The sequence below is a fragment of the Rhipicephalus microplus genome, chromosome 10, assembly GCF_043290135.1.
Source record: "Rhipicephalus microplus isolate Deutch F79 chromosome 10, USDA_Rmic, whole genome shotgun sequence".
Taxonomy (NCBI): Eukaryota; Metazoa; Arthropoda; class Arachnida; order Ixodida; family Ixodidae; genus Rhipicephalus; species Rhipicephalus microplus.
Window position 1 is genome coordinate 99,130,332 of NC_134709.1, and position 25,624 is coordinate 99,155,955.

The 25,624-nt window shown below is 45.2% G+C and overlaps 1 protein-coding gene across 1 annotated transcript in view; it reads right to left on the bottom strand.

Moving 5' to 3' along the window:
- LOC119181429 (MyTH4 and RhoGAP_KIAA1688 domain-containing protein RhoGAP93B) overlaps window positions 1–25,624 on the bottom strand; it is a 60,791-nt gene that overhangs the window by 24,663 nt on the left and 10,504 nt on the right. Inside the window, exons 3-9 of the mRNA XM_037432674.2 lie at window positions 23,974–24,112; window positions 16,981–17,061; window positions 15,067–15,141; window positions 14,521–14,776; window positions 12,770–12,897; window positions 9,962–10,222; window positions 8,529–8,773 (exon numbers count right to left, since the gene is read on the bottom strand). Coding sequence (XP_037288571.1) covers window positions 8,529–8,773; window positions 9,962–10,222; window positions 12,770–12,897; window positions 14,521–14,776; window positions 15,067–15,141; window positions 16,981–17,061; window positions 23,974–24,112 — 1,185 coding nt within the window. The remainder of the gene's footprint in view (window positions 1–8,528; window positions 8,774–9,961; window positions 10,223–12,769; window positions 12,898–14,520; window positions 14,777–15,066; window positions 15,142–16,980; window positions 17,062–23,973; window positions 24,113–25,624) is intronic.

Here is a 25,624-nt window from a genome sequence, read left to right on the forward strand (position 1 = left end):
GAAGCTATTGAATATATAAGAACAAGGGTGACAGAAAAATTTCAACAAAGAAGTACTTTATGCACCACAATAGACAAAGACGAATCAAGTGGTGCAATGGCTCCATTTTCACAACAAGAGTGGGAAAGGGCTGAGAAAAGGGTTCCTAGTAGTACATCAACAGGCCCAGATGACATTTCAATTAGGCTGATAAAGACATTAGGTCCGAAGTCTAAGCAGGCTTTGAGAGAGGCAGTGAGCAAAATAATAATCGATGGTGAAGTCCCCGATAGATGGAAACTTAGCAGGATGAGCATAATCTATAAAGGAAAGGGGGACAAAGCTGACATAAACAACTACAGTCCTATAACGGTGACATCAGTGGTCGACAGATTGGCGATGCAGATTATAAAGGAAAGACTGCAGGCGTGGATAGAGGGTGAGGGGGTGCTGGGGGAACTGCAGAATGGGTTTCGGAAACACAGGAGGTTGGAAGATAATCTGTTCTCACTGACGCGGTGCATCGAAATAACAGAAAAGGAACACAGTCCCCTGTGGCTAGCATTTTTGGATATCAAGGAAGCATACGATAGCGTGGTTCAAGAGGACATGTGTGGAATACTGGACACACTAGGTGTGGAAGATGGAGTCACTAATTTTTTAAAGGATATCTATAAAGGTAACAAGGTAGTTATAAAGTGGGAAAAACAGGTATCCAAGCCTGCAGAGGTAAAACGGGGGCTTAGGCAGGGGTGTCCTCTGTCAACCTTGTTATTCATGATGTACCTACAAGGATTAGAGGCCAAATTAGAGGGAAGTGGACTGGACCTCTCTTTCGTCAAACAAGGAAAACCCATTGAACAGGCACTACCAGCATTGATGTATGCAGATGATATAGTGTTAATGGCCGACAACAAGGAAGATTTGCAGAGATCAATGGACATCTGCGCTAATGAGGGAGATAGGTTAGATTTCAGAGTCAGTAAGGAAAAATCAGCAATCATGATTTTTAATGATAATGAACGTAGTGAGCTTAGAATACAGGAGGTCACGCTAGAGATAACAGAAAAATACAAATATCTGGGTGTATGGATAAGCAATGGGGCCGAGTACCTAAGGGAACACGAAATATACGTGACGACTAAAGGTAACAGGAATGCAGCGGTAATGAAAAACAGGGCACTGTGAAATTACAATAGGTATGAGGTTGTGAGAGGAATATGGAAAGGGGTCATGGTTCCTGGTCTGACGTTCGGCAATGCGGTCTTGTGCATGAGATCAGAAGTTCAAGCAAGATTAGAAATTAAGCAACGTGGAATAGATAAGCTTGCCTTAGGAGCTCACGGGAATACACCAAATCAGGGAGTACAAGGTGATATGGGATGGACATCATTTGAGGGCAGGGAAGCTAGCAGCAAGATCAAATTTGAGAAGCGATTGAGAGAAATGGGGGAGGAGCATTTGGCTAGGAAGGTATTCAGCTACTTGTGCATGAAGAATGTCGATGCAAAGTGGAGGAAGCGAAGCAGAGAATTGACTGGTAAATACTTAGAAAACAGCAGGGGGCCAAACCAAAAAAAAATTAACGGTTAAGAAGAAGGTGAAGGAAGCTGAGACCGAAATGTGGAGAATCGGCATGATTAAGAAGTCCGCACTAGAGATCTATCGAACTTTTAAGCAGGAAATTGCCAAGGAAAGGATCTATGATAATACTCGGGGTAGTTCTCTGCTGTTTGATGCCAGGATGGGAGTATTGCGAACCAAGACATATCGGGCCAAATACGAAAGGGTAGACATGGTATGCAGTGCATGTGGAGAGGAAGAGGAAACTGCCGAACACTTGATAATGTTCTGTAAAGGGCTTCACCCTATAGTTCAGGATGATGGTGCAGAGTTTTTCAAAGCACTCGGGTTTAGGGACAGGGAGGGCAAAATAGACTTTAATGGGTAGAATTAACTAGAAGGAGGTTATCTGATTGGTGGCTAAAGTCAAGGCACGAGTGAAAATTGAACCCTTCACTGCAAAGTACGAGGCCTAAACCTCACAATTTAAAGGGGAAAAAAAATAAATCTAGCTTTAGGTTCACTAAGTATTACGGCTTGGTGGGGTTAGCCACCGCCCTATCTAAAGGCCATATCAATCCATCCATCCATCCGTCTGTTTTCGATGGCCCGCGTGCTTGCCTTTTCGCAACTACGTCCACTTGGTTCTCGTTGCTTCCTAGGCACGGTAGCATGCGGCAGGTTCCTATGATGATTTTAATGCATGGTATTGATACCCTCCCAAGCCCCTTCACCTGCCTGCTCTTGCGCCGCTACCCAAAGTATAGTGAACTAGATAGGGGTACTGGGACGAGCGGAGAGCAAAAGCAAGCAGCGGCGGCGAGACAAAACACACGAAAATCTTCATCTGCGGCAAGGTGGCGCCATTGCACCTTTCTCCTGAAGCCTCAGCACAGCAACATGCATTCTGACAACAGGCACTGGTGATTATAGTCGCTGCGTGGTTTTTGGTGGTGTGATTAAAGTAACACTAAGTTAGATACGAAAACCTTGGCAGAAAAAAATTTTTATTTTGCGCGAGGTCGTAAAACTGGGTATAGCAGAGTGAAACTGCTGCCCTCGTGACTACACTGAATTAGCGGGGTGGTCATTTGTACCCTTCACATGATTTGTAGTACAGGGGTGGGCAGTATCGTGACGCAGTAGCAGCTCAGAGATACTTATGAGTTCCTGTATCGAGATACATTCGCAAAATGTATTTGTATCACAGGAGTGAAATACTTTTCTTATGCATCGAATGTATTTGAATAGTGCGAAGACACGGTTATCTCGCTACTCTTCTGTCAGAACTGAGCCAATGTGCATCGAATACCGAAAGAAAAAATTGTATGCGCTTAGCTAGGCAAAAGTGCCACGCCAGTCAGCGACACATTAAGATCAGCGAAGAATTCCCCGCATGCACAGAATGTTCTGTGTGGTTAATAAGTGTTTGACGCGACTGACGGCAGAATCGAGGAAGCAGTGCTGACGATCTTAGATCTCGCTCAAGACCGATTAAGCACTGCCAGTTTTTTTTTTCCGGGACAATTTCTGTATTCAGTAGTTACTATAACACAAAGTTGTGTTTTCGTACATTAACAGACAACCTTTTCTATATAGCCAGTCTTGAATTGAAACTAAACCGACGCTGTCTACTGCCAGTTTAATTTAGAAGTTGCTGTTACTTTAGTGCAATTAGCATTTACCCAAGGTACAACACCACCCAGTCTTTGTAGTTCTAAGTGATGACAGCAGCTTTATGGGACGTTCACTCGACCGAACTATCAAGATGCGTTTTCTACATTGAGGAATCAAAGGAATGAAATTAAACTGTCCAGCCATTTCTGGAGGGCCCATGGGCTAAGTTTTTCATTCCGAGAAATTGAAATAAATGGAATGGTGACATTTTAATTTCCCAGAATGAAATTGGAATAGAATGGAAGTGCCCATACAGCAACATTGGTATGATCAAGGTTTTTAATACACTCAGACCTCAATATAACAAACACAAATATAATATAGTAACAGTTATAACAAAGTAAATGAAAAATAGTCTTATAATAAGGAATAATCTTTACAATAAATTTTTGGATATAACAAACTTACTTTCTCGTAAGATGCAACTTCGTTATAATAAGGTTTGAGTGTACATTATTTTTATGAGGGTTTTGCTGAGACGAACCCGATTCACCATAAAATGCAACCCGTTGCAAAACAGGAGGATGTACAATCAAGGTCGCACTGTACTTGGCTTTGTCGTGGATACTCAAACATATCTGCGGTCACACATTTCACATTCATGCTTCATTCGACGTCGATTCATGGCTATCGTTTCTTACTTTACCAGCAGTTCGAGTTGTGCTTATATGAGCTTGCTCCCACTAACTTATGGGAAGCAGAAACAATACTCTTTTCCCGTCTCAAACCACTACAAATCACGTGAATCTTATGTACCCAAATTAGCACAGATCGGCAACCCTATCATGCACAATAGCACGACACTTGGTGCAAGAAAGTGATCATATAGGTATCTCTGCAGCATATAGGCTACTCGGTGTCACACACGAGGATACACTTGACGAGAGGCAACCTCGTTCACACAACCATTTATTCTCCGTGCCACATCCCGACTACCCGCGTATCGCTTCTCTCCTTCCCGTGCGCCCCTTCAATGTTCCCGTGACACTCGCGCACCACCTCGTTCCTCAACCGTAAACTACACACAACCTTAGAGATCCACACGCAACCCCACTCGCGCGCCACCTTGTTCCCCGGCCGTCAACCACACCCAACCCTCTGGCACTTCCTCTCATTCCTCACAACTTTTCCCCACCACCCTCGCATCGCGTCTTCGGGGCGGAAGGGAGAAGCAATGGTTCATGGTACAGTATCAACTGATCAGCATGGGCAATGGCTCGACGACACTGTGTAACTGGATCACCCAGGATGAAGTCATTTTCACCAACCTGCCTGACCACACGATAAGGTCCAGCTCGCCGCGGTGCCAACTTGGCCGAAGCAACTTTGACTGCAATACTCAAGGTATGAGTGTCCAAGAGCACAAGGTAACCTTCTCTGATGGTTGTTGACTGTCAATGATGGTCATAAGTTGACCTCTGGGTCTGCCAGGCAGCTGCTTGATGCTTGTTGGTGTTTTTTAGGGCTTCTCCAAGACACTGCTGGATTTCCGCAGCAAGGGCATGGTGCGCTGCCTATGCCCCCCTTGTCTACTGCAGGTTCCCACGGAGTGCGCAACTCTCTGCTATAGCAAAGCAATGCCGGAGTATATCCGGTGACTACGCTCTCTGCAGTACGCATGGCAAGGCTGACGATCTCGGGTATATGACGGTCTCAGTGTTTGTGGTTATTGCAGTATGCTCGTAGGCACTGTTTAATCGTGCTATTATGATGTTAGACCATCTGTCTAGCCGGCCAGTAAGACACAGTATGCCGATCCCTGACTCCCCAGTGTTTCAGGAAATTGCGCCATAATGTGCTGACGAAGGGCTTCCCGTTGTCGCTGGTGATTGCCACTGGTGTTCCATGGAGACAAAAGACTTTGACCATACACTCTAGTATTTTTGTACTGGTTGCTGCTCGCAAAGGAAATAGCTCTGGGAACTTAGTGAACTTGTCAATGACTACGAGCAAGTATTTGTGGCCACGAGGTGTAGACGACAAGGGTCCAATAATGTCGACTCTAAGCTTCTCAATGGGTGCTGTTGCCCACTGACTGTTCATCAGGTCTTCAGGCTTTTTGCGCCGAGCTTTTGTGCGCTGACATATAGCACAGCCCTGCACATACCTTGATATGTCTGCCCGCATGCCCAGCCAGACGAATCGTGCCATTTTCAATGCCAGGTGCCGGAGCTGAGAGGGCAGCCATGGTATCTTTTTGCTGCCTCTTCGCTGAACAAGCAGGCCACTTGGCTCTAGTTCTGTTGTTTCATCCAGATCATGGAGAAGGCGATGATCAGGGTCTTAATTTGGAAGCGTAACCCCTTGGACCACAGTTTTCAGTTTTGAAAGACGGCTGTCACGGGCCTGCTCTTGCACGAGTTGCACGGTGTCAGGCAGTCGTATCATCTTCCAAGGCAACTTCCACTTGCTCAAACGTAATTTTCTTTTCAGGTTCTTGTGCAGCAATAGGAAGCAGCTTCTCGTGCAAGCTGCCGCTGGGACGGTCCTCACATTGAAGGGGCGCTCTACTCAGGGCATCTGCGGGTATATTTGCCATCCCCCGTCTGTGCCTGATTCGGCAATTGAAAGCTTGCAACCGGAGGACCCAGTGTTTGACCCTGAGTGAAGCTTGGTCGGTGCTGAACATCCACAACAGGGACGAGTGAACGCAGTGTATCTCAAAGTTTGTAAACTCAAGATATGCCCTGAATTTGTCCACAGCCAACACCACTGCAAGGCATTCCCATTCCTGGACAGTGAAGTGGCTTTCGGCTTCTGTGAGAACCCTGCTGATGAAGGAAATGGGCTGCAGTCCGTCGGGGCCAGCCTGCAGTAGAACAGCTGCAATGCCAATGCCGCTTGCATTCGTCTCAACCACAAAGGGTCGATTTAGATCTGGAAGGCTCATAATTGCATTGTGAGCCAAGGATTGCTTGAGCGCAGCGAAGGCTTCCTGCTGACACTCATCCCACCACCATGGCTCGCTTTTCTTCAGAAGGACAGTGAGTGGATGTGCCGTCAGTGAGAAATGCGGTATGAAGCTCCGATAATAACCAGGAAGTCTCAGGAAAGCCTGCAATTGTTTAATTGTGCTGGGTCGAGGATAATCCAGTACTGCCTGCACTTTTTCTTCTTATGGTTTGCACTGCCTAGGGGAGATGATGTGACCCAGGAACTTAAAGGACTGATGGCAGACCTGCATTTTATCAGGGTTAATTGTAAGGCCAGCAATGTCAATGCGCCGCAACACCTCCCTAACATGCTAAACATCACTCAAGATCTTCAGAGTAGACGAGGACATCATCATCCAGAAAAGCCATGGCGAAGCTATGATTGATTCCGTGCAACAACCGGTCCATTGCGGTTTGAAAAGTTGCTGGGCCACCAGCCACCACAAAGGGCATTTTCGTGATCTCAAATGTGCCCTGGTGGCAGATGAAGGCTGTTTTAACTATGTCAGCCTCAGACACGGGGTTCTGAAAGAAACCCTGGGAAAGGTCAAAGCTCAAAAATCACATTGCAAGGCCCAATTGTGCTAGCAGCCAGTCTGTTCGGGGCATTGGGTGGGCAGGTATGCGGGTGCGTGCATTTAATGGCCGATAGTCCACAGCAAGTCGGTAGCCAACAGATTTCTTGGCAACGAGCACTGGAGCACTAGTCCAAGGGCTGGTGCCATGTCTTATAGGGTGTTGCTCCAAAAGGTAATTTACACAGCATTTAATGATCTTCTGCTCTTTTTGTATCCCTCGTGACCTATGCCTCTGCAGCGGTGGCACCTGATTTCACTGCCATCGAGCAGTTGGTATCACTGCGGTTTTGGTGGCGTAGAGACATATGTCCAGGTAGTAGAAACGGGTGATCTGTGCAGCTGGTCTCCGTGGTAGGATGGCTGTATCATCGCGGGGTGCAACGGCCAGTATGATGCCGCCGACAGGTGCTGCAACGGCGCCGCCGCCGCCGCCATTACTCTGAGCTGCGCTCCTGACAGGCCAGCCGCGTTCACAGCAGGCCGGAAGGCAAGGTCCCTTGCAACTTGATCGGCTGGAGGTGGCGGCGGTTTTTACTGGAATCGTCTCCAATAACGCTCCATGAGGCCGTCAGCGGCCTTTGCCAACTCCGCAAGATTTGTGAACTGCTTGCCCTCTGCCAAATCCTGGAGTGCGGATGCATCTGCCACAACACACGGTTGACTTTTTCTGCGTCTGACACTTCGCCGCCGATCCTGTCATAAAATTCCACAATCGTGTAGATAAATTTTTTAAAATCTTCTTCGGGGTGCTGGGTGCAGAGCTGTAGCTCCTGCCTCAGGTGCCGCTTTGCATCAATCGACGAAAATTCCACAAGGAACGCTGCCTTGAAGTCCTCCCAGGACGCTAACGATTTGACGAAACGCAGCCACAACTTTGCGCTCCCCTCCAGTGCAGTGGGCACGATATGCGTAAGCCTTTTGTCGGTGGCGATGCCGGTCACCAAGCAGAAGGTCTCGAGGCGGTCCAGGAATTCTTCGGGTGTCGCCAAATCCAGCGAACCGAGGGGGGGGGGGGGGAACTTCCTGAGGGCCTATGGAGCATAGTCAATCGCCGGCTGTGTCGCCGCCGCCGCTGTTGTCATGGCACTTGCAGACATGGGCTCCACTGTCATAAGCCTTTGTCTGACGGCAGCCGTGATTGGCTCGCGCTGTATGGCGGAGCCGTTTGTTTGCGCAACCAACTGCTGTAGCAGCTCTTCCTGCACATTGACGCTGTCCATTCCGGTTGCCATGTCAATCCCGGACGAGCCCCCACTTGTTACGCACGATGATACACTTGACGACAAGCAACCACGCTCACACAACTATTCATTTTCTGTGCCACATCCCGACTACCAGCGTATCGCTGTTCACGTGGCACTCGCGTGCCACCTCGTTCCTCGACCGTCAAACACACCCTTTCATTCCTCACATCAGCTTGTCCTAGCAGAAAGTAAAAAGTTTCACATTCCGGTTTCACACTGTAAACAAGGAAGTGACATTGAACAAGAGGAGCTAAGGCTGGCCATCGCTTCGTCTTATCATCTATTTAACACTGGCACACTGCGTGATAATTTTGACATGCATTTACAATACACCACTTGCGTGACCCCTTCAGAATCGATGACTTCATCCCTAGGGTAGAATTTTGTACATATTTTATTTGTGCTCAGTTTTTGTCAAAGCACTTGGCCGGCAGCTGTCATTGAAGAGCTGGTTTTGGAACACCTGCACGGAGGGGGGCGGCAGCAATTTGGTGCGAAATGCACCACCGCTTGCTAAAGGGCAGTTTCCGGCACAACAGACAACAAGCACCCACCGATGCCGCTGGACGTAGCTCTCCAGGTAGGGCCGAAATGTGGCCGATGGTGGGAAAATTCCCAGGCAGACGGCCATGAGCTCCCAGCCACGCAGTAGGCTCTCGGCGCGTGGGTTGTCCGTCGTCTGCCGGCAGATCTGCATGTACAGCTCGTCCCGCAGTGGTGCCTGGCTCCACCCGCGTGTGGCAATCTCCACAGATACCTGCTCGGGTGTGGCTTTCCACTTGCGGTCACCCATGTAAGCCTACGCAATTGAACGGAGGGCAGGATGAACAAGTGCACAAGCGTGAGCAGTAAGCACGAGTGCTGAAAGCAACAGCCGTTCAGATGGCTGCTGCATTTGTCTCGAACAGTGCAGGTACCGTCATAGTTGAAAAGTCAACCTTACATTACTTCATAAACCATGCAGAATAAAACATAAAACTGAAACAATAATAATGAGGCACACTGCAGCGAAGTGCTCTGAAAGTCTTGACCACCAGGATTTTGTAACATGCACTGACATTGCACAGTGCATGCATCTTAAGCTTTTTGCTTTCATTCATCGAAATTCAACTGCCGTGGCTGGGTGCATAGAGTTTCCTATAAATACGCTAGAGGGAACTCTGGCACTGGTGTCTATGAAAGCTGCAACGCATGGCACTTCAGCTAGCAAGGAAATTATGGGTAGTACATGGATTTGTCTAAACTTCATGCTTTCGGCTCTGGTTGGCTTCACATGACTCTAAGCTGTTTTGTCACGAAACAACAATAAGCAATAGTTTATCAGTTATGCTTCACCACCTTAATCATTTAAGTTCACCGATTTGAATCGTATCGCAAAGCTCAAAACGGTTTGTACTTTTATTCAAAACAAAACAGAAACACTGCAACAAACAAAGCCACAGATATGTTTGAAGCTCGCAAGCGCAAAGACAAGGCGAATTCGTGTACTACCCATCATTCCCACAATCGCTAAACGATCGCAGCGCCACGCCAGAGTTCCCTCTAGTTAATTTTCGGAAAGTCTATGACTGGGCGTGAACCTGCAACCTATGTGTAAGCGCCTGAGCACCGTAGTAAAACTGACGCAATGATGTGATTATGTTGATTCAGCTATGGTAGATGTAAAGCATGAAATGGTGCACCTGCATAAAACCATGCTACATGGGATGCAGAATGTTTTTCTTTTTTTTTCACAATGTGATCTGCTAGTATCCTACATTGATTGTGTGGTTCAGCTAACTGGCTTACACTATCAAAAGCGCAATAAGTACCCTATCTGTATGCGCAAGCGCATTATGCTTCCTTTGTTCCTAGGGCACGTAACACGTAATAAACGAGAAGTTATACGCAGCTGGGGACGGTACAAAGAAGGAGTGACTGTAGAGGTGCTGTCACAATGTCCGTCAACTGTTCTGAGACTGCATGCACGGGGCAGGTGATGACGCACCTGTATGAGCTTGAACAGGTGGCAGGCGTCGTGCTTAAGAGACTTGTCAGTGGTCATAATCATGGGCTGCCGGATGGGGTCCTTGGACCAGGAGAGCATGTCTCGCAGGGAGAACTTGCGCCGGAACAGGCCCCGCTTGTGCCGGTTTAGGTTGTCCTGGGCGTACTGGACGATGTCGCTCTCGGACGGGGGCTTGCGCTCGGCGGACAGCGGCCGCAAGGCGGGCGATGTCTCCCGGGAGCCACCCGCCACCTGGAATGACTGCGCACGCAAGCAGATCGAAGACAAACAAATTGTGGTTCAGTCGTTGCTTGTGAACAGTGTGTACAAGCGCGGCGCGTTTGCTCTATGTAGTGGAAAATGTGAACAGGGTTCTCATGGGAAAGCTACAGCACGTGCATTCCATCTTAACTAGAACTACAAATGGTACTTCTACTAGCTCAGCAAATGTGGAATGCAGAAAGGCGCACTTGCGAATCAAGCAATCAGTCTATTGGCGAGATATTGGGCATGGATGGCCATTAAAGGAACACTAGGTTAATCATAAACCCATAAGATTAACTGACGTTTTTCTGCTATTTCAAGAAAGATGGCTGCAAGTGCTGAATATTGTTCAGATGTGTATATAAAATAGAAAGCCTGACATGCCATAATGACATACTTCAGCGGCACTTTGTAATCTGATGATGAATGGGTTAGTTGAATTGTGGTGTACTATACACAGACGAATGTAGTATATTACCTGGCCACGAGTTTCAATCATCAGTATGTAGCTGCTGGCTCTGCAACAACCTTATTTCATTAACCATGAATCACGCGCAAGCCTTCATTACTTTTGTAGCTATTGAAAATTGGTACTAACTATAAGGCAAAAATATGCCCCCCCCCCCCCCCCCCCCCCGTAAGTGGTTGTACAGCTAACAGGTGGCTACGGCACAACGCTGATAGGAATATAGGCATTAAGAGGTATCATGGTGCAAGCAGATAGGGCAAGGACAAGGAAGACCCAGCGGGACAAGCACTACTTTCAACCAAATCCACTTGGAGGAAGACATAATGGGACAAGCACCAACTTTCAACTGAATACAGTTGAACTGGGTTCAGTTGAAAGTAGTGCTTATCTCGAGTCTTTTTCGTACCTGCCTGCCAGTGCTATGGCCACTTTTTATGCACTTAACGAACCAGCTTCAAAAGCTACACAGACAAATATAGGCAGAAAAACAAACTGATTTCAGGCTGATTTAGATGTTCGCTCAAATTATGTTTGGTGATAAACATGTAAATAAGGTTTCTTCAATGTTAGATGCAGTGGGTAATCAGCTGCTTAAGTAACCCCACCCTCTTACTATGTCAGAACTTTAACTAAGGCCACATCATACTAAGATGTACATCGATACGGTGAAACCCTGTTAATACGTACCTGCCGGGGACAGTGGCATAACTACGCACTAAACGTACTACACATTAACCACCAGCTACAAATTTGCATCTCCTGACGTGCGCCATTGCCACCAACAAAGAAAGGAACTCAGTGACATGGGAAGTATTGCTTAAAGGGCCCACCCCAAAGCCATTTCTTTTTTTATGCCAAAGAACAGGAAAGCTTCTGACTCTCACACAACCGCTCGATAGCCTGCGGTGGAGACGCTGAGGAGCATTTCAAAACTACAGCAGGATCTGGGATACACAGCGTGGATACAGCGACAGAACGGACACAATCAGCTGTCCATGATGCAGTTTTTCCGCGGTCTGCTTCTTAGCAAAAACTGACACAGTTTTCTTTTTTAAAATGCGGTATAGCTGCAGAGAGCCAAATCGTTTACTGCATAGCTAGTTGCGTGCAGCACTTCCCTCATTTTGCGCACACCGTGACAGCCGAATTCAATCCGCTCGCTGTAGAGTACACCCTCTCTGCTTCAGGCCATACATAGATTGGGCAAGTAGCCTACTGGCTTAATGCGGCGACGAAGGCCTTTTTGCAAGCAATGCTCTCTCCGCAATGCTATAGCAGTCCTGGCAGCTGACGGAGGTGCGTTTGGGCTGTCGCTAAATAGAAGCGTCCAGCATGCTAACAACAGTGCTGTGCTCGCTGTACGGTGCATGTATTGACATAATACAGCAAGGTTTCTCGGTGCTTATGACCCGTAGCTCTAAACTCCCCGACAGCGAGCTGCTTGTGCTTCTGTAAAGCGGTGCGCGCTTGAACACGGTGCTGTAAAATGAAGCGGCAGCGATCAGCTGCCCAGCACGTTCAGGCAATAGCATACTAAAAGCAAGCAGTGAACATAAAGTGATGCTACGCCACATGTGTGACCAAGCAGCTAACCAGGGATGCTTACTGTGATAAGGCTTTTCGCCAGCGATAAGTCACACCGGCGCGTTTGTCGGTGGTCACCCCGTCGCCTTCATTTTTCCCCTGATGATTACTCGCAATGTCATTGCCGCAATTGCGCTGAAGTTGGAATAACTTATCGGCTGATCTCCGCACTTATCAACATGACAGAAAACCGTTCACGGCACATTGTGGTGTCTGCAAGTTCAGCGGCGCAGTAAAATTTTGTGGCGCAAAGTGTTATTGCTGTACGCAGTTAGTACACACTAACCAATAGGCATAGGCCGAACACTACGGCCTAAGTGGTCCGCGAATGCATTAGTCTCTATGAGACTCGGTTGTGGATTCGTCGCAACTACGTTTTAACCGCTAGTACGCTTAAAGCGGATACGCACTAACGAGGTTTGACTGTATATATAAAGACCTCTACCCTAAACCTGCCGTCACCCTTCATGAAAAACAAACACTGTGCGCACCTGTGACTTTTCCAGCAGGCTTCCACCATCCGGCCGGGAGTGGCCGACCCGTCGCAGGGAAGCATGCTGGGTGGCCGCGGGGTGCCCCACAGGGGAGCCCGACGTCCAGCTGCCGTTATCACTCTCGGCTGCACACCAAAGTGCGTCACATAAGCCTGCAGCTTCAGTTCGCCAAGGCGAAAATGTACAGTCACGGACAGTAGAAATATGAACAAGTTAGATTTAACCAAAAACACCTTCTTGTTTTGACCACTAGGCTCAACAACATGACTTTGCTTGTGTGCTTAATTTTGGGGCCTAAACCACCTTTTGCAACAACATAATTAAAGTTCCAAGAGTGTTCTGGAGTGATCACTCACAAAAAAAATTCTACTTTGCAATTTCTTGTTCATATTTCATTTATATGGGACGATACAAAAGTTTTGGTGAATTTGCAGCAGAGGCTGCCGGAACGTTCTACAGTTCAATTTGAGACGACGGACACTTTGAAGAACCTGCTGATGCCTTTATTTGCCACTTCGTCCATTCTCGTGCCACTTTAATAGGACAATAGAAGAGGAGAAAGACGACGCAGAATAAGAACAGCCGGCCTGGCATATCGGCGTTGTGTCTCATTTCTCCCTGACATGCATTTTAAAATTTACTATACTTGGAGCATATAAGTCGGCATAACAACCTTTTAAACTAAGATGTGATGAATTGATGTGAGGTCAACTTTGTTCATCTAACCTTGAACTGGGGCTTCGCGGCAGTGTAGAGTTTAAGTGCTTTCACGGCACGGCACACCTTCAATGCAGTGAACCCACCTTTCTGAAAGTTACATGTCTAATATAACCATCTACTGCTTTGTTCGTTCATTCAAACTACTCGATTATTCGCATCAGCCTACTAAACTGCATTGTGATATCTTTCTACCAAAGTGCCTGGTGGGTGCATGTTTTCAACTGCCAATAACACGATGAGAGAACCTGAGGCCAGCTCGTGTAGAACTTCTGGTGCTTTTGGTAGTAGCCTTTCAGTGGCCGTTAATCACCGTGTTATGTGCTTGAGAACATGAGCTGAATTCACTTCTTTTTATTTCTTTCAATTATTAATGAAATCTTGTATATTTCATATTTGATTCGATGTTCAATATATTTGGCAATTATTTGGCAGTGTTCAATTCAAATGTGATTTGAAATGACATTTCACTGTCCGCACACCCCTACTTAACAAGGCAAGTTTTATGAAAACTTATTGAGCCATAGTGATTAAAATACCTAACTACATTTGAAGTCTCTGATGTCATGTGGCATTCAGCTGGGATGCTGGCATGGAACTCAGAAGTGAAATGCGAATTTTCATTCTCCCTTATAACAGCAAAACTCCTGATCGCAGAACTAACTTTGCTAGGGTCCTCAGGAAATAACTTATCAATCTAAACTGATAAGTTATCCCGACTTAGTGCTTATTGTTCTGATTTGGAACAGATAAATATACAGAAGGCCCTTGTTAAACAGAACCTGAAGGGACCAGAAAACTATGTTCTCTTTTACAGTAGCCCTGTTCACTGAGAGATAACCAAGGGTGCATATTTCAAGTACAAAACCAATCATATTCAAAACAAATGTTCCATTTAAGCAGCCATTCCATTTTAAACGATCCCCGTTTACCAATAGTCTACTGCAGTACACACATCTTACAACTGGTATAAAAAGTTTAAAAGTTCAATAAAACTAGCACCGCAAAACCTCCATCCAACCAGGTCTCACCAGAGAAGCGACCCGCCACCGTGTCGTGGCCGTCTCCCTCGTCCTGCGAGGATGACGGTGAGGATGGCGCACTCATGGCCTCGTCGTCGGCAAAGTCTTCTTCGTCGTCGTTGTCGTGGCCCCAGTCGCCGGCCGCCGAGGAAGCCGACGACGAGGAGCCATCCTCGAACAGGTCTAGCCGATAGCCGAGCAGTTTGGCCTGCTCCAGGATGTAGTGGTGCAGCGGCAGCTGTGCACCACACCGCAACGCTTCCCGCTGCACAGCATACCACGTACATACTGTAGGAGGGGCTGTGACACAGTTGTATAAGAATTCTTAGCCTAGAGGTTATGTCGGAAACAACACATGTGACTGAGCAAGCAGGTAATCCGTTGGGAAAAGACAACAGCAACTCCAGTTGGTAATTCGCCATGTCCGAGTTTGGTCATAGTTCCACGTTCAAACGCCGCATTTTTTATTCCATCTTCTCCATCGCGTTTTGTACATCTGTTGCAAAGGTTACAGACAGAATCAAACAAGCGCTCACAAATGAGGACGGGGCTAACCTTGCGGTGTTGCCGTGGAGACGGGGCTGGACTTGTCTGCGTGGAGACGGTGCATGTTGTCGGTTCCTCTCGTACCTGCAGTGGCAGTCCAGCATCGCAGTGAGTCCGTAACGAATGGAAACCTCAGGACTACAATGAAATACGATGAAGCGCTTGGCTTTAATAAAATACTTCATTACAAAAGTCCTTTTGCTGGACTGATTGCGCAATGCAATGCATGCTATTTCACCCAGGATGTAGGGAATCCTTTCTTTAGCAAACCATTTCATTCTAGAGCTATGTGGCTGTAAACAAATGTATGTCTGTTGAGAGATTCTAGTCGCAATTGCATGATGTGTGTATTTATTGTGCATGTATTTGGGCTGCACTTCAATAATACTTATCTGTGCATAGCATTCATGAACATCAATATGTTTTGTTCTTGTTTACTTGCGATAAGTGTTTTAAGCAACAAATATTGCGGAATTGACCAAGACAGCCTTCTAATGTGTGTTCCACTGCAGCATTCTTTTGACAGCAAGTGAAATAGCAACTTGACTGAATTTCAGTGCTCATGTTGCTCACAAGTTACTAGATCAGCCTTTGAAAAACTCCCACTGCCATGCAACACCTGTGCTGAAGCAACCACAGTCATCACTGACTGGACCCCATCTGTGAGATCCGAAATGCTTGGCATGTGAACCACGTGAAAGGTGAATGCACTGCCAGCCTTTGTGACATGCAGATTCATGATAATTCAGGCAAAAAAGAAAGAATGGAATGCCTGAGGCTATTTCATTGCATGCAGAACTAATAAACTAATAAGAACAATGAAACGGTGAGGAAACTAACAGCCTGTAGAGAGCAGCCATTTGCAGACAAGCTGTCTGAATGGTGCCAGAATGGACGTCAACTTGATTGCTCGAGTCATTGGCAACTTTATTTCCATGGCAACAATATGCAAAAGTGACTGTTGCTTTGACTTTGGATTTGGCTTGAACTAGAGGCTGTGTAATCACTCACAAAGATTGGGTAGTAGTAGTCACAAAAGAAATGCAACAAATGCAGATCGCAGCAGTCACACTACCCTCTGAATGTGCTACACTAACGTGAAATTCATCAAAATAAGTGTTTCTTAAGCTAATGCTGCTGACTGACTGCATTTGCTTCTTGTTATATGGAACCTCTTCGGCCTTTTCACTGCCTGGTGTTCTTAACCGTGAAGCATCCCCAGTGTTGGCATGGTTTCGGGAAGACCAGGGAGGCTTGAGCCACAGAGAAATGACACATTGTGAAGTCAAAATGACGGATAGTTGTGGGAAGGGGATACGACAAACTCTCTTACTGCTGATGGCAGCAAGGGAGGAAGCAGCGGTGAGGGCACCTGAACTTCACACACACCGCACCAGACAAGCCAACGACAAAGGGAGAAAGAGAAAGAACCTGCAAACCTGTGGCAGATTACATACCCCTGAACCCATAATTGCACGCATGCCGTGTGGTCACTCCATCCGAAGGAGTAGTGCGAGCACAGCACGGGAGGGCGCGTGTGGTCGCTCCATACTCGACAATACTACACGCAAGAACAGGCATAAAGACATGTTTCTAGACAGATTTTCCATCCATGGAACAACCATCACCAGAATCACACAAGATACGGCAGCTTTGCACTTTGGTGTAAATTTTTGAACACATAACGGAGAATGTACTGGTACATCAGTGACACTGCAGGGAGAAAACGTGGGAACGTACCAGTGTTACTGATGTACCGCTACAACAGCGGCAGCAAAAAGGTTAAAAAAAAATTCTTACACAACTACTGCAAGTTAACTTCCATTGAGGCACCCTGGCAGCTAGTGCAAACTATAGCAGGAATTAAAAAAAGAAAACATGCTTGCAGTTTACAAAATGCAAGGGAACAAAAGAGGCACTTACTCTGGTCTGCGTTCCCACGGACTCTTTTCTAACCGGTGACCTCAAGATCTGCTCTTCGAGCTCTGTGCTCTCTTTCAACGTCTGCAACACCCACCACAACCCAACGCAGAGCGTTCAAAATAAAAAGCAGGAGGGAAAAAGCATACAACGCAGGACCCCACATTATTGTCAAACTGTCATTGTGCCATGCAGAAACAAGGCTTCAAGCAGCAGGAGTTCATCTACGGTGACCAGAGAGTGGCAATGTGCGCAACGTGTGGTGAAAAGTTCTCCCCTCTGTCCCACTATTCTACATATTTCCACAGTAATCATATGCAAAACAAGCAGAATTCCTTGAGAGAAACTGCATGTCTTCAGTAAGAATTCATGAAAAATGCTGAGTCATGGGAATGACATATGGAAAGATTTAGTAAGAATAATACTGGCAGGGCTGCATCAGGCATAGTAGTTACGAGTGTCACTTTCAGAGATACAATCAGATTTCCAACACTGTGCATAACTAGCTACAATGCATCAGAATCTTGTAGCAACAGTGTTCTAGGACAATGGCAACGTTGCTCGTGGATGCTGGCACACCTGGTGATTCGTGACCCAAAGTTTCGTTGAAAGCGACACCACTCTCGAAAGCAAATGACCGAGAATACTGCCTCAGCTGCACACTGGTGCCAATCTTTAGGCATTACACATCTGCATCCACAGCTGGCAAACATTGGCCTCTCTGGTAACGGCAGCTTTGATCCCCCCCATCAAAACTAAATAAGGTGCGAGACCCCCCACAAGGGTCCATGCACATCACAGATGCAAAGGGACATGCACAACGCATATGGTATAACACAAATGCACACAAAAGGCAGTAAACAAGATAAACAAAATAAAATTCAGAACACAAAAATGGCAAGAAGCAACCAGGCAGAAAAGTAGTGGTGTGCACTACGCTGCCAACTAGGAGGCTACCATGACACGGTATGATCTTGCAGTCCCGTCATTGGAGAGGGTGCACAGGCTATGGCAGGTGTGAATGTTTCTTGCTGCCCAATCAAGCGACATGATGAAGAAACACATTCCATACAGTCTGTGCTATTTGTGAACTGAATCCTATCAGTCTAAATTGGAGTATTTCCTGCGCACTAAGTATGTATGCCATTTTCAGGACACCTCTTTTAATGTAACGTAATCGTCGTATATTCTAAGCCATTCCGAAACATAGTGCAGCGGGTGTTCTTCATCAAAAAATGCTATACACCTCCTCTATTCCAAGACGATCACTTTTGGAGATCGCTGTGCAACTTATATTAGAGCACACCGACTGTATGGGTGAAGAAAGGCAGGCAAGTAGTCGCTTCAGTCGTTGGATCAAAGAGAGCCTATGTCACGAAAAGTGATAATGTTGTCGAAAGCAATTACGGAATACGGCTCCAGGCGTCCCACAGAGTCTCCTCCAGGAAAATACTACCATTGCGTTAACCACTCAGCCACGACTGCGGCGACTCCAGGAAAATACTGCTGGTCAAGCAGTACTATTAGAAAAGCAGGATTATGAAGTAAGATCAGTGATGGCTGTTGCCTGACAAAATTATCGAAGGTGTGCCAATATGAAATGTGCACTGATTACTGTAGGAACTGGCTCAGCAATGAGTGTTTTGTTTTATAAAATATACATCAGGCATTGTACTACCACCAATTTCTGGCTGCCACACTTCCATATCCCTGCCCTGTAAGCTGTCATCAACATGTAACCTAGAGTGCTCACAGACTGAAACGTAACAACAAAAATTTTGGTGCAACCACTGCATTTGCAACGCCTCTAGACCACTGTATCATGTCACTCAAAAATTGGGCTACTAAATGTAATACTGGCTCTAATGTAAGTGTCCGAGTTGAAATTGTGTGGATATGACATAAACTGTAAGCGGTTAAATGTGGAAGATGGCAAACTGAAAATTAAAGCATGTGCATTAGTTGTCACATTTCAGTCTGTGAGCGCTATACGCTATATTCACTCGATCAGTCTCGCATATTGACACTAAACTATGCAAACTCATATGTTGCTTTCATTTCTGGACAGACACACGTCACCCTTGTTTTCCATTTTTATGAGCTCTTCACAAAGTGGTAGCATTCACATTTACAGAGTACCGTACCCTAAAAAGCTTTCTGGTTGAATGAAATGCGCTACATATATATATGATGCTACTGTCATGTAAAGCCCTCTGAAAGGGAGCCTTTGAGGTATATTAAATTTTTAAAAATGCAGCGACCAAAACTTTAAGACAAAATGATTTTATTAAGAAAGAAAAGAAGCAGGTTTCTCGATGTGCAACAATCACTGATGGAAAGTGTTCTATTTCTTGTCTTTGTTTTGAAGCACCACTGCAAACAGGTGGTCCAGATGGCCTTCAAAGTTGGGTAACGCGAAGTTGTACAAGAGTAAGAAGCAACACAGATGCACAGGACAGATGCTACTTGCAACTAAGCTTTATCCTGAAATGTCTCCCTAGGCGCAATGTAGATGCATTGCAGGTGACAGTCAAAAATACACTGCAGGATTGGAAGAGCAAGACATACGCACATCACAAAACGCTTAGTTACGAGTAGCGCCTGTCCTGAGCATCTCCGTTCTTTTTTTGTGTTGTATGATTTCGCACTATCCAATATTGAGGATTATGGCCCAACTAGCGCAGCAATGTATTTTTTAAATGTCCACACGGCGTCATCACCATTTCAAGAACACCTCCTTCTTTTTTAGCCTGCTGGGGGACAAACCGCTCAGCAATATGATTTTCTCACACAAGCCAGAAACTTTCAGAAGCCAATTGTGGCTGCTTCAATTAAACAGATGCCATCACTACATAAACAAAGCATTACGCAGGGAACCTGCAATCTTCCAGGCTCCTGAGGAACCATTAAATTGTCAGCAATATCATGCAATATTAAAATAATGACAAATATGTGCCTTTTATTGCCCGTAACGGCTTAAATCACCATTGCCACTGCATCATTAGTGATCAAGGCTAGCCATTACAGTCACTAGGTGCCTCAGAAATCATGCTGTGACACAAAACAGCGGGTGGCTGTAAATGTAGTTGAATGCACATCTACTTATACAATACTGAAACCTTTACATTCTTATTATGCTTCGCCACAATATTTCAAGTGATTGACTGTGTCACACCTTGCATAATGATGAAGACAACCTTGAAAGGCGTTATGGCTGCAAGCGAATCGGCACCCAAGATTCGCTCCCATGAGGACGAAATTAAAGATTTATCTATGCGTTGGCTATATGGCATATGTGGCGATTCTGTGATGATGTTCCAGTCATCGGGCATGCCTGTTAAATTGCCTCAACTACACGCCCCTTCAAAACAAGCAGGCACATAAAGCTGACCTAATAAACTATTCTGATTGTCAAGGTAATAAAAAATGGGCGTTCTGATATTGTTTCAATTAAGAACAGTCCCGAGCACTCAATCTACGAGGGTTTAAACATGAGCGGCTACATACTATGTTCTATTTCAGTTCCATCATTGTTTTTTTTCTTCCCCCTCTCAAAAACCAACTAGAAAATAACAAAGGCTTGGAAGCCCCAGTATATCTACTAATATAACATAACTTAAAATAAAGTTCGTTGTTCTATTCTGAAGTACAAACAAAGACTTCTACATTTCAATGAGATGTGCACATGCATTTGGGATGTACGCAAGATCTACTTACGCTTGATCTGGACATATGCAACTCCAACCAAGACCTAGCGGTACTATATTATGAGAACACTCAAAACAAAAGCATGGCTGAAAAGAACCTGTTCTGCATACCAAGCATCTACAATATTACTCTTTCTGAGAGTACGCAACACAGGACACTAAAGATGGGGCTGTGTGCACCACACCTATAAGATGACGTCCTCTAACGAGACAAAACTAAGACATCATGCATCTTTCTGAGATTGCAATTTACTCCATGACATTATTCATGTGCCTGCCCACAGGTAATCTTATGAAAGGATGCAGAGAATAAAAAAAAGTCAATGTCATTTTCAGCATATCTGCAAATACAGCCTCCACTCACAATACTGAAGTGAAATTGTCCATCACCTCTTTAAAGGGACACTAAATTCAAATAACAAATTATGTGAGAGAGAAAGCTCAACGTATGACGTCTAAAATGACAATGCTATCAACAGCAGTGCCCTCCTTGCCGAGAAATTAAGGTGAATGCACGAGACCACATGCACCATGACCAGGACATTCGCAAAATGATTCCGATGACGTCAGGCATACTATCTACAATTATTCACTAGTAATTGAACTAGCTGTACTAAATAAAGAACTTTCTGCGCATCAACAGACTTAACAAAATGCTACTTGCTTGTTTCTGTTTGATTCATGGAAAAAAGATCAGCCAGATGTTACTATGGGGAATGGCGCGAGTGGTTCAAACATTCAATTCTCGCCATGTTGACCTGGATAAGTCGTGCCCTCTAGCGGGGCCCATTTGAACCATGCATGTCTGTCATCGCAGAGGCCATGGCAGGAAATTGTTCAATGGCCGTTGTTGCTGCTCTGGCTTCTGCTACCTTAGTTCTGATGCTACTGGTGTCGGCAGCCGCGCAGTAAAGCCGTGCATTGTTCTACACAGCGACGTGAGACGTTCTGCTTGAGGCGGGTGATTTGAAGTGCTCTAACCCAACGGAGACCACTAAAACACAATTTTATTTGAAAAGAAGCGCTTCTTTTGCACGAAAGTAACACTACAAGATTTTCGGACCGCTATTTCAACAATCAAAGTCAACTTAATAGTTGCCTTTAGTGTTCCTTCAATGTAGGTCGCCAGCTTTCATGAAAAACTTTTAAAAGTTGTACTTCAAAAGATATAACGATGACTACAACTGTAATGAAGAAACATTCAATATGCCTCAAATTCCCCAGGCTGATAGCTTGGGACCTGCTCTCAAGAGGCAAGCAAGCTGACGCACACATTTTTTTTCCTACCTCATTTTGCTTCTCGAAATAACTTTGATACGCATGCAGCAAAGCAACCAACTTCGCATTATTTCATATGTTGCTCTTAGTTTAGAGAGAGAGAGAGAGAGAGAGAGAGAGAGAGAGAGAGAAAAAACTTGCCCAGAAAACAGCATATGAAATGTTCGGTATTCTAAAGACTAGATGTCATACTGCAAAAATAACTGCTTATTGAAACTAGCACATGGACAGTATATATGTACTTGGCATGTTTCAACTAGATCAACAAAGAATTTTAAAGAAAGATTCAAAGAGTAGCATCCCCTCCTTAAAGGGACACTAAAGGTAACCAAACCACGTATACAATGTGTTTTATCACATGGTTAAATAAATAAAATCAACTTAAATCAACTTGACTATTAAGCCGACGTTGATTGTTGAAATAGCGGCACAGAAACCTCATAGTGTTACTTTTGTGGCAAGGAAGAGCCTATCTTAAAATAAAATCACGTTTGAGTGGTCCGCATCAAGCTAGCGCACTTCAAATTTCCCGCCCCAAGAAGCGCAGCAACCGGACCGACTCACGTCACTGTTGTCGTGAACAACGTTGCTCGACATTACTGCGCTAGTGGCAGCAGACCGAAAGCAGCGGGAGACACTGTCGCAATAATGGCAATTGATCAATTTCCCGCCATTGGCTCAGAGATTGCAGAGGTTTTTTTTGTTCAAATGTGCCCCGCTAGATGGCACCACTTGTCCAGTGTAACTACGCGAAAATTGACTTTTTGAATCACTCGTGCCATTCCCCATAGTAACGTCCGGCTGTTATTTTTTCCATGAATCAAACAGAAACGAACAAGCAGCATTCCAATGCCTCTTGATGCATAGAGGTTCTTTATTTATGCAGCTAGATTGATTAATAGTGACTAATTGTAGGCGGTCCGTCAGATGTAATCGGGATCATTTTGAGAATGTCCTACGCATGTGTTCTTATGCATTTACCTTAATTTCTCGGTAAGTAGGGCACTGTTGTTGATAATATTGTTGTTTTAGATGTTGTCATACATTGAGCTTTCACTCTAATGTAAATTATTATTTGACTTTAGTGTTCCTTTAAGCATCAAGAAATGACACAAAACTCAATATATTACTTCTAATACCCTGAATGCAAATTTAAACTTGGGAACTACAGTAACTTAGTTGCTTTAAAGCCGTGCCAAAGTTCTTCTGGGTGCAATTAAGTCAGTAATTAACAAAATACTAAGTCAGTAAATATTACTTAATTTCTTTTTTTCAGATTGTATCCTCCATGCCTGGAAACATAGAGCGATGAAGCTAGAGTACACGAATACAACGACCAAGTTCAGTTGATCAGCCTCTTGTGCAACGGTCTCTTAGGGAAGATGACTGAAATCCATGCCTGAGTGAGCCAACAGCAAGGGTATTGCTGTCGAACTGCACATTATAGCGTCACAGGTGCCACCTGATGCATCGTAGAGGTTGCAGTACTCTAGCGGCCAGAGTTTTTGTTCACACACCACTGCTATTGTGCTAGTTACAAAAGATTATCGAAAGCATAAAGTATCAGTTGCATGCATGATTTCCTACGCAATATTCACAAGAAATAATAGACAATGATGCGGAGAGAAGTATAGGGGATGTTATTAGAAGCAATTTTACTGTAAATATGAAGAAATAAAAGTGGACAAAAAGATAACTTGCCACCAGCAGGATCCTCTTGGTATTATTGTTTCTTAGTTCTCGTTAATATTGTGTAACAAAAGAAAACAAGCGCTTAAAAATTTATACTTCTTTTTTTCGTGATTTCGTGCAGTATCTGTCATAAGGCACTGCCAGTTTGCATAACAGGTCATCTGTGAGTTATGGGGAAAGTTTCTGGTCATCGCCACGGCTGATTTATCGCCTGAATTGCATAGCAAGCAGTAGAGCAGGGACAGCAGCAATCGGGTTGCTGCCGTAACTGTTGGCGTCTCCGATTCACCCGGGCGAGCCGCCTCGAGAGAGCACTGACCTGTAGCTTGGCTAGGGGGATTATATCGCAGTTCTTTGGCCGGTGCCAGACGGTCAGTTGGCTGCTGGCGTTGTAGTAGTAGAAGCGCGACGTGTTCTGGTCAAACAGCTCCCACCACTGGTTGTCATCGGTCAGCTTGCTGCATGGACAAAGGAGTCTGGCTTGTGTAAATGCACATCCCGTGTGGCACATATCCGCTACGCGCATCTGTCTGCTAGTCTGTCTGTCTGTCCGTCTATGCGTTTGTGCGTGCGTTCATCTAGTGCACACTCCAAGTACCGCCATCTCCCATCTCGCATTCCCTGTGGCATATACCCGCTCTAGAACAGGTATGTACCACAGGGGATGTGATATGGGAGATGGCGGTACTTGGAGTTATTCGAACGGGCACTGGTGGCTACATACATCAACGGAGGATGGACAGACCCACACCTTAAGAGTTTAGCCCCTAAAATTAACCTGGCATCCCCTACTATGGCGTGCCTCCTTCAAGTTTTGGTTTTAGCGCATGAAGCACCATCGTTATTTTTTTTAGATTCCGTAATAGTTCACCTTTATACACTTGTAGCTACAACGTTTGTATTTGTGCCTTGGCTAGCAGTTTTTGCGAGAGCATTAATGCGAGAGCATTAAGGAGCACATTCTACAGAAATCTTGGTGCATCAGTGTCGGTATGAGCGTTGTTGGTTATGAGCAAAAATTTGAGATACACACAGGTAAATAAATAATAGAATCTACGGTTCGAGCGGGAATCGAACCCAGACTTTATGTGTGCCACAAGCAGGTTGGTAGAGCCTTGCCTTAGCTTGAAACATTGTAGAAAAAAGAAAAAAGAAAAACTAGAAGAATGGTGGGTAGTGTGAAGAACCTCCTTAACGCATCTAATACTGTGTGGCTACAGCCTAAAATTGCACCAGGTGTCAAAATATGTGAATTCCACAATGAGTGGTTGGTCTAAAAGCCCACCCATTACAAAGTGTTCAAGCATAATTTATCATCTTCACCAACAGCAACAACAAAGCGCGCAGCTGCACGTGTTGGCCAACGAACACATTGTGGGTACTTCGCCGACTCGCGAAAAAAATTTTGGTGTAGCGGCCACTTTGCAACTGTATTTGCAATAGGCATTTTGGGATAGATTGAAGCGACAAATATTACGTGCACAGTCATTTCTTTCCTCATTGCATGGTTAAGATTTCCACTAAAAAATGAAGCAAGGCTAGCAATTGAGAGGGTGATGCAGACACGGCCCAATCATGCTATCGCGTTCTGCTCTTGAAGGCAAAGCTCAAGGGCCTTTCAAATTTCATCTTTCTTTGCATGCCTTTGTCTGAAACCGCATTATTCTTTCCTTCGATGTTTTGAATGAAAGCCTCTGACAAGTTATCAATAAGCGAATCCCCTCAATAAGACATACTGCCACCGCCAAATAATGCTTTTGAGATGAGCTTAGATGAAAACATGGTCTAAAAAGATACTGCTTAAAATTTCATGAAAAGTACTTATGTATTAGAAGCATAATCTATAATTTAAGGAGCTATCCTTTATTGCGATACGCACAAAATAAATGCGAGAGCATTTTGCGCTACTAAGAAATGCGCTTTCAAATACACCGACACTTCAGTACAAAGCTTATAGAAAATGTGCTTTT